Below are 9,923 nucleotides of genomic sequence, written 5' to 3'. Positions count from 1 at the left end.
CTCCTCGATGTCGTTGAAAAGAGAATGTTTTGGAGCTCTGAAATCTCATTTGCGAACATCTGCCGTTTTAATATCGGCTGTTCTAGATAATAGAAACTCGTTTGCCGGTGGGTCTTCTCACCTGAGTGACTACACATTGAAAGCATGTCCATTATGCCTTTTGAGAGGCGGAAAAAAGGCGGAATAGTTAGTACATGCTTTATATTGCACATTGTCCTTAGCCTGGCTAGGAATCACCCGGGCCCTGAGAAAGCCAAGGAGCCTATGTAAGTGAAAATATCGCATCTAGAACGTGTATTTTATGAACCTTTTGTATTGATGTTGGAGGAATACTTTGCTTACCGGGTCTTTAGGGCTCATTCAGATGGATTTACACATCCATAGGGTGTGCATGCCCATAAAAAGACCAGATCCTGGAAGGGAAGGGAAAGGTGCTATGTGTAATTGCGCACAGCAGCCTGTTCTTCCTTATTGGAGTACGCGGCTGCACGAAATACACGCGGTCACATGCACACCCAAACCTGCACATCCGTGTGGGTCTGGGTGTCCGCAGTTGGATGAAGGCAGTGTGCGCACAGCCGAACTTGCAAATCTGTGCGGGCCCAGGTGTCCTTGTGACAGCTTGTAATTGAGTGCAGCCGCGCCCTCCCATTGGCAAGAGCAGGCTGCTGTGCACCACACGTCCCTTCCGGGTTCGGGCATTTTATGGACGAGCACGCCAGTCAGAATGAGCCCTTACAGTGGACTTTTCTAGTGTCCAGGCTATGGTCATTCTAATATTTACATGTTCTTAAGTAGCAGTAAATGAGCTTTTCTGACCTGTGTAGCTGCAGACAATGTGGAGCAAATCGTTCTTAAAGGTCATGGCAGGAGCACCCAAGTCCTATAATGGGTATATATATATATAAAATCTCCAAATGATTTTCGTTTGTATAAAAGAGGGATGGACAGAACCAGTCTTTTTTTTTTTTGGCATCTGTCTCGTTAGGGAGGTTTCTCTTTTTTCGTTCTCTTTTAGGCAGTTGTCATAGGAACAAGAGTCTTCATTTTAAGATTCCCCTTTATTCCTGTTCGGGTGGCAACTTAAAATTTTGGGGTAACCTTCACTTTTATTCCCTGTGACATTAGTGATGAGGGCAGTTTTTGAGAGAGTGACAAAAATAAGATTACCTGGCCAGTGGTTCTAATTTCTCCGCACTCACATTTTAAGTTCATAGCTCAGCTCCCCCTACTTCCTCCTCTCAAATGACTGATTAGCTCATTTCCCCTCCCTTTTACGCAGCAGCAGCTCAGTTCCCCTTAGCAGCAGCTCAGTTCCCCTTAGCAGCAGCTCAGTTCCCCTTAGCAGCAGCTCAGTTCCCCCTGCCACTTTCTCCCAGCAGTGATTGAGCAGCTCTGCCTACCCTGCTCCCCCCCACCCACCTAGCAGTAACAGCTCCTCTTCTATTCCCAGCAGTGACTTGGCTGCCTTCTAATTTGGGAACACAAAGCCGGAACCCAGGGCAAGAGAGGAGGTTAAATGGAGCCGTTGAGGTACTGCTAGGGGCAGAGTAAACAGACCTGCTTGACAGGACTAGAATGGCTTTTTGCTGTGAGCTTTGAAGATGAATTGTTTCACAGTGCCTGCACCTCCAGGTCAGTGAGGGCTTGTTATAAAACACAGATACTGCGTATCTAGAATGGTTGTTTAAAACATGTAAATCCTATCCAAATCGGAGCACCTTCCCATCCTTTTCCTAGCGATCTTAGGTCAGTATGGCAAGAGCTACTCATAGTGGAATTCCAGCCAGCCTTATTTTAAGGCCCGACCCAATGAAAATTGTCTTTTGCCCCAAAATATCACAGGTGGCTCCTTTTTGATTCATTTTTGTTGTTGATGGAAATGCATGTTCCTTGGTGCCCTAAAATTGTGTGCTGACCCAGAGTCCTACATTCATTTTGTCAATTCCTCTCTGGTCATCTGGTCACAGGTTGTTGGGTTATTCCACATCACCTAAAAGTACCTTCAGCAAGAGGCTGTTTTTTGACCAAGGAAAGGCTGATTTAGACCTTTTCTGCGGATAAATTCTCTGTGCTCAGTCTACCACCGGCTTTCATAGTCGGCAGATATTTGCGTAAATATTTATAGAGCTTGTTGGCACTGAATGCAATGTCATTGTTTACACCAATGAATGCATTACAGCGCTTTGGTAGAGTTACACATGATCTGCATTTTGCAATTAAGGCCAAAGCCATTTTGAAACTGCAGTAAACGCATGTGTTGCAGTATGAAAAATGCCAAAGGCAACCTATGCTGTAAGGATTAGAGGTAGGCTGCTATTGCTGATGTGAAAATGTAAATCGCCTTCAAAGTGAATGACTCCCAAGTGCTAAAGCCACTGGATCAGCATGACAGTGAGGCTGCTAGCATTTTTAACTGTTGCAGGTTACATTTCGTCTCCATACAGGTTGACTTTAAATGGTTCGGATCAATGATGTGATTTTCTACAGGGGCCTCTGTAGTGCATGTGATTTTTGTCTTGTGCAGTCACATTTACTGTTCCCTACATACAATATGGGGGATTACTGCCTGCACTGAGCTCATGTACTTTGTGGGTGGTTGTCCTGAAGTGCGTCCTATCATCCCTAATGCTTGCTTTTGGTTACATCTTTTCAAAATAGGAAAATAACATTAATCGTAGACTTGTTTTGTCAGCCCTGTTCCAGTGTTTTCTTTAATCAAAGTCCTCCGGAATTAATCTGCATAAATTATGATCAGATTGTTGTGCAAACATATACTTTCTAGTTTGAGTGCGTGGGTTCTTATTTTCTTCTTTTCCTCCAGTATATCTGCCTTTTAAACATCCAAACACTTTCAAAATGACAAATGGGGATAATTTGCTAGCACAGTATGGAATGGAACGATTAAAGGGGTACTGTTATCCAAAAAATTACACTGTTGAAAGTAATAGATGCATTATTAATACCTGAATTTCTGTCTTCACTTACCATCTAAATGTATCTGTTTGTAAAAATTAAGTTTGGTTAATTTGTGGGGGTTATACAGCACCAGGGACATAATTTACCTCTAATACAATGTATGGTATCTCTTGCTGGCTGATGGTTCCTGTAGATGTCCTGCCTTCAGTGATGCTGAATGCTCATCACAGTGGTGAACTTCCAGTGCTACATAGGTTGGATGCCTCTGCGGTAATGAAGTAATCGCACTGCTTGACCTCCCTTTCCACCCCCCGCTCCTCCTCAATCCACATAATGCAAAGCATTTTGTATATGAAAGGGGGGGATCTTGGCATTCTTCTGTGAGCCTTCTGTGACTGGAGGAGACATGTTTGAGTTTTGGAATGGATGTGCGATTCCTTCACTATTACAGCAGAGGCAGGTAACCCATGCAGTGCCAAAACTTCACTGATTTGAAGAGGATCTCTGAAGGGAGGGTCGCTACAGGAGCCATCAGGACATGTCTTAACTTTAATGAAGTGTATCCCATGCCCCGTGTGGTGTATAACCTATAACCCCCCCACCAAAACAAAAAGTGAACTAAACTTCAGCTTTAACTATATAGCACTAGACTTGTACTCCCAGACCCATTCCAGCTTTCTCAGGGGGAGAGCCGTTTTTGGAATTTTTCTGAGAGGATCCAAGGGTATCTACTAACCCATCATGTACCCCACCCATACTCCTAACCATGCATGTTTAGTGGACATCAACATGTTTGAAGATGATTTTTTTTTTTAATGGTCAGTTGTATCAGTGTTTGGATCACACACATACAAAGGATGCGATCTGAAGTCTGTAGGCAGCTTGGGGACTCTCCCTTTAAAAAACCAAAATGTAAAACTATGAAGTTCTGGTACCCAGAGGTGCTGATAATTGCCTTCAGCAGCTTTCACACCCGCATGGCCTGAATGCTGAGCAAAGCTTGGTCAGTTCCTAATGTTTCTGAAGCTTGCCTGAACATTCCTAATGGCCAGTGAGGTCCATAGGAAAGCTCTGACACTCCTAGGGGGAAGTAGTTTTGGATGATATCCTACCCTGACACAAACGTCTGTTTGGCGCTGTCGAAAGAAAAGTTTCTCAACGATCAAAATTCTAATTGGCACAAACAAAATTGTGTGAAGATGATGCCCCGTTTTGATTTGTGATTCTATATGCTATTAGAAGGTTTTATTGGAGTTCTTTAAGGATCTAGAGTAATGGAACAAAATGACTGTGCCTCTTTAACATAAAATTACTTTTTTTTTTTTTTCTTCTTCCCTCCCTCTTCAGATCCTCGTTCATCTGGGCCTCCTGACAAAGGAATCTGGTTTCAAGATAGCTGAAAATGCATTCAGCGGAGGGCCGCTCGGCGAATTAGTCCAGTGGAGTGACTTAATTACATCTCTTTACTTACTGGGCCATGATGTCAGGATTTCAGCTTCAATAGCTGAGCTGAAAGAGTAAGAAGATTACTTTCAACGTTAAAACCGACTGTGAACGCGCAGCGACTGTAGACGCTTTCTCAGTGTGTGGTGTTAGGGGGAGAAGCGGCAGAGTATTCCGGTGACTAATTGCATTTAAGAAGATTACTTTCTATGGCTGCGCTATGTTTTCATAATTTTTCAGTATTTAATTTTCACGTCGGTTCTTTTCTGGAAACCAATCTATACTAAAAAAAAGACGCGCACCATTAGCATGCAGGCATAAGCCCCCAATAGTGCTGAAATTGACCTTTTTTTTATTTTTGACCTTGTTTTTGAAATGACACGGTTACTATAAAGTGTATCCTAACCCTAAAACAAAAATGGAGTACAATGTAGCTTTCCATTCCTTAGACGTAATGGCTACATTAGTTTTCATTTTTTTTTTAAAGGACTATTGGGAGAGTAACATGTACTCTACCCAATACTTTGAGCTGGCATGGGACACTGCAGGTGTCACACGCCAGCTCTATGGCTCAAGAACTGAGCGATTACAAACCACTGATCGCTTAGCTCATGGCTTCTCCGTGTCAATCACCGCTCCCTGCAGGGATTCCTCCCTCCCCTCCCCATTCCTCCAGTGCTCATTGGAGGGACAGACAGGGGAGGGGGCTAGCTCTACCCAGCTGTCAATCAGGCAGCGGTGTGGATCCCGACAATATTATCAGTATCATTCCCGGCTGGAGCGCGGCTCTGCGCTTTCAGCATACAGCGGGCTATATGCTGGCTCTGGGTCACAGGAGGACATTCATAAATGTCCTGTTATGACCCAAAAGAGAAATAAAGCCAAAAAAAGAATAGCTTGGCTATAATTCTTAAGCTTTTTTTCTTATTTACTTGGTGATCTGACCTGCTGTACACTTTCTGTCCTAGGGTGACAACACTCACTACTGTATCAGATCAACTGAAACAGAATAGGACAACGGAATCCTTCCCCTCTCCATGACATGGGAGGGGTTCCGGAGTCCTCAGATGATTGAGCACAATGTAAGTGATGGGAATAAAACACAACCAGAGAGCATAGCAAGTTATCAGCTCACTGTATGTTTGGAAGGATAATTTTATTTACTTTTGCACCTTATTAAACTGATATAACCAAACTCTCAGAAAATATATACCTGTATGTGTGTGTGTGTGTGTGTGTGTGTGTGTGTGTGTGTGTGTGTGTGTGTAAATATTTTCGTTTTAAGGGAAACCTACTGTGGTGGCTACCTTTTTTACAAGTTTACAAGAGATTACAATCTGAATGTATTAAATAAGAAAGGCTCTGAGTTCTGTGAGTGATGAGGACCATTGTCGGGGGATAGGAAAGTCTCCAATTGCAGGGTGATGGTTGCCCTTTTGTCCATCTAGAAAAGGGAGGTTTTTGCACGGGGAGATCAGCTCTCGACTTCTTGTATGCTTATGCTGAGTGAACCATTAAAAGCCTCATAAAAGCTGAGATTTTCCAGGTTCAGATCTGTTCAGCTAAGATAGGCTAGTTGTGTACGGTGACCAAAAAGCCCAATTCAATTGTTTTGTACAGAGGGGAAAGGTTAGGACTTTTGTAAGTTTTGTGCTGCTGTCTGTGTACCCATTAGGGCCCTTGTAGACCAAGGCACGGCGCTATTCTTGTGGGTTCTGCACGCTTAGTGCACAGTACCACAAGATAAGTACGCTGTTGTGTTTGTTCATTCTCCATGCACCTCCCAATGGGCATGCATTGTAGTGTCGTGCAGTGCCCGGTCTTGCAATGACACGCTTTGCCATGCAGTGAAAGTCCTCCTGTACAGGGACCCATAACCCCACAAATGTATACTGTGGACGTATTTCCATGCCTGGGATAACCAGTTGTAGTGTACTGCCACCCAAAGTAGTGAATAGGTGTAAGCAGCTGTACATGGGTTTACGTTCATAAACCGGTGCATGTGTATGAGTGTATAACCCTGGATAAAAACCCTGTTCATGAAAATGCACCTACACATGCCTTATGAGGCCAAAAGGTAGGTAATGCATGTACTACATCCCTGTGTAACACAACGCACATTGTGCAGCATGGCAGTGCCCACCTGTCGGGAGGTGCCATTGAGAATAAATAGCAATACACTTAGCATGCGGTACCATATGCTGTGTATTATCATTCGAACCCCTGAGGTTTAGAGCAACGCCATGGTGTGAATGGGCCCTCAAGGAGGTTTTCCCTTTCTTCTGTTCTGGTGATGGGATGCCACAAGAACAGGAAGTGATGATGCATCTCTCTGATGGGGGCAGAGACTGTAACAAAAACATGTTGGTACAATGGACAAAGGGATAGAAGATCTGTCTGGCATTTTTTGTTCTGTCTTTCTTGTCCTGATGTCACTGGGATAGGAAATTAGTGAAAATCTCCCTAAGACCTTGTTCACACCAAGCGCGTTCCAGGAGCAGAGCAGTTACAGACCGGATCAAAACTGCGTCCAATGTATTCCAATGGTATTTTAGGCTCTAGTTCACAACGCTGCGTTCAGTTCCAGAGCATGTAAAAAAAACTGCAGCAAGCCCTATTTGCATGTGTTCCAGAGCAGGTAAAACACCCTCAAACGCATGCAAACGCCCTGGAACACTGAAAGCTCATTCTAAACTAAAACATCTATTTTAACCAAAAACTGCCCGATACGCGGCAAAAAACTCAGTATAACAAACTGCACTATGTGTGCAGAAACTAATGCAGATCTGGTCTGCATTTGGTGTGAACAAGCCCTTTAAAGAGGACAAAAAGGCAATAAAAATGTGACAAGTTTTGATTTTTACCCGCTCTATAAAATGCAAAAGTGATGGCTGGTGAGAGGCATCTTGTTTTTTTGTCCCCTTTTTTTTTTTTTTTAATCAAAGGGCTCTGTTAAGAGAAATTAGATGCATGTTGGGCTTAATGGAGTTTTTTATTGCAGAGCGCTGATCTGTGATCATTTCCATTCGGAACCATCTCATATCTGATTGTGTTTTGGCTCAGTCAGACCTGCTAGACAAAGCTCATTCTTACGCCATTTACATCTGCCTCTCCTGTCTGTACATCTTGTAATGATGTTCAAATATCGTTGACAGCCACCCTGCTGTAGCTGACTTCTGCAAAAGGTTAAGTAGTTGGCCACTAAATTATATTACAAAGTCTGCCTTTGTATGCACTGCATGGCCGTGTTAATCTCCAGTGATTAACTGTTGTCTCTGTGATTTTGGAGAGGCTCCAGCCTGGCTGTCTGGAGGAAGAGAAAATTTAGAGTGAAAGAAGGAACTGAAAATGTCTGTTGCTGATCTAGTCCACTTTTCCTAAAAAATTTGACCCCAGAGGAACCTTTTGAAACCGTTTTCAGGTCTAAGGAGCCTCTGCTAAAAATTACTTTACCTACAGCTCACCGCTTATTATTGTGATCAATAACTTGTAGAAACCTTATAAGTAGAATTGCGACATAGAAGGGAATTTATCAAATCTGGAGTAGCTGTGCACAGCAACCAATCAGCTCCTCTTTCATTTTTAAGGCCCCATTCACACTAAGCAACATACCTTTTGAAGCGGATCCGCGCGGCCGGGATAGCGCGACTGTCGGAGCGACGATCCAGTGACAGTAGCACGACCTTCACCATCGGGCTGCATTAAAAAAAATTGAAAAATCACGCGACAGCCGCCAAAAGGGTCCTGCAGTTGCGACCAGCGACATGGAGCTGTACATTAAGACAGCTCTATTGAAAATCATTGGCCGGCAATCTTCGAAATCGTGCGGCAATCCGCTCAGTGTGAATGGGGCCTAAATCTTACCTGAACAAACTAAAGAGAGACCGTGGTTGTCACACACAGCTGCTCCAGTTTTGATAAATTCTTCCCCTAGTGTATTTGACACCCATGTATTATTTTTTTTTACCATCCCACCCCCACCTGGACAGCGAAATGGTCTTGAAATATGGTTAACAAAAAAGAAACCAAGGTGGTAAAAATTGTGATTTTCCCCAAACATTAGTGACCAGTGAAGTGCTTTCATTAGTTGGTGCTTGGTGTAAAATGTCCCCTTTGTCTCGGTCATCGTAGGTGGGAGGTCAGTTCACCGTTGTTGGTTGCTCACAGAAACTCGAGCAACCTCAGGTGGATCCCTAGTTGAGAAGGCTGATCTAGTCCCTCAAGATTATAAAGATCTTGAAGAATCTGATTGTTTAGAACAGGGGGCGGCCAAACTCCGGCCCTCCAGCTGTGGCGGAACTAATCCGATGAGGCATTGCAAGATTCTCACAGCCACAGACATGACTCCCGGAGAGAGATGCATCATGGGATTTGTAGTTTCACCACAGCTGGAGGGCCGGAGTTTGGCTACCCCTGGTTTAGAGCCACACTTGAAGATCTTAAATTAATCTGCGTTTACCTGAAAGGCATGTCTGTTGACCTTCCAGTTTAAAGCTGTAAGTCGACTCCTAACCGAAAAATCTTTATTTTCACCTTTCTTGTTGCGCCTCTGTGCTACTCCTCTCCTGCAGCATCCTTGTAGACCATTCCTGTCTACATGCACACCAGCGATGGCTGCATGGCATTTCTCGGTTAGGGTTACTAATCGGTGACAGTGTACCATGCCTTTTTGTAATCTGGTTTAAAACAGTCTCCATCAGAAGCCCATGTGACAGAATGACAACACAGGGCTACAATCTGGGACAGAATGTTGTGAGCCTGAACAGGAAGTGCCGACATTAGTACTTTTCTAGCTGTAGATAGTATAATTCATCATATGATCATTTCTCAAGCTTCTTTTATTATTTTACCAGGATCATGAAGAAGGTTGTGGGAAACCGATCAGGCTGCCCTACCCAGGGTGATAGAGTGGTGGAACTCATCTATATCGATATTGTGGGACTGGCTCAGTTCAAGAAGACTCTTGGCCCATCCTGGGTGCACTATCAGTAAGTGGCATGCATAAAAATGTCATTTGACAGCAGGGGGTGAAGCTTTTATCTATATTGGAGCCTCTTTTATCACAACTGTTTTATCATAGATTTAGCTGTTACTCTAATTCTCAAAACCTGCCCTCATGTTAACTGTTGGCCACTAGAGCTGCAGCTAACGATTATTTTCAAAATCGATTAGTTAGCCGATTTATTAAGTTCGATTAATTGGATAAAAAATGGCTCCAGTGATGGACTACTAGTTTGTATTGAGATTGCAGTCCATCACAGGATCAAGCTTGGAGCGCTGGAAGTAAAAAAGAAAAACAAAACTGGTGTGCAATATAGTGAAATGAAAAGTGTAAAATTATACAGCAATGAATGCAGAATGGCATCGGCTAGAGGACTACAAAACCCAGCAATAGTACATTATACAGCGCAATGCAGAATACCACCAGCTATAGAGGAATACAACAAATCCCAGCAATAGTACATTATACAGCACAATGCAGAATACCACCAGCTATAGAGGAATACAACAAATCCCAGCAATAGTACATTATACAGCACAATGCAGAATACAACAAATCC

At 43.4% G+C, this 9,923-nt stretch overlaps 1 protein-coding gene across 1 annotated transcript in view; it reads left to right on the top strand.

Annotated features, from left to right (window-relative positions):
- The window catches only part of MGAT5 (mannosyl (alpha-1,6-)-glycoprotein beta-1,6-N-acetyl-glucosaminyltransferase), a 118,804-nt gene that overhangs the window by 74,740 nt on the left and 34,141 nt on the right, over positions 1 to 9,923 (top strand). The window contains exons 8-9 of the mRNA XM_018563039.1: positions 4,267 to 4,436; positions 9,216 to 9,350. Coding sequence (XP_018418541.1) covers positions 4,267 to 4,436; positions 9,216 to 9,350 — 305 coding nt within the window. The remainder of the gene's footprint in view (positions 1 to 4,266; positions 4,437 to 9,215; positions 9,351 to 9,923) is intronic.

The sequence above is a fragment of the Nanorana parkeri genome, unplaced genomic scaffold (genome assembly GCF_000935625.1).
Source record: "Nanorana parkeri isolate BGI_ZX_2015 unplaced genomic scaffold, ASM93562v1 scaffold626, whole genome shotgun sequence".
In the NCBI taxonomy this organism is placed as follows: domain Eukaryota; kingdom Metazoa; phylum Chordata; class Amphibia; order Anura; family Dicroglossidae; genus Nanorana; species Nanorana parkeri.
This window is presented reverse-complemented; position numbering and strand designations above follow the sequence as displayed.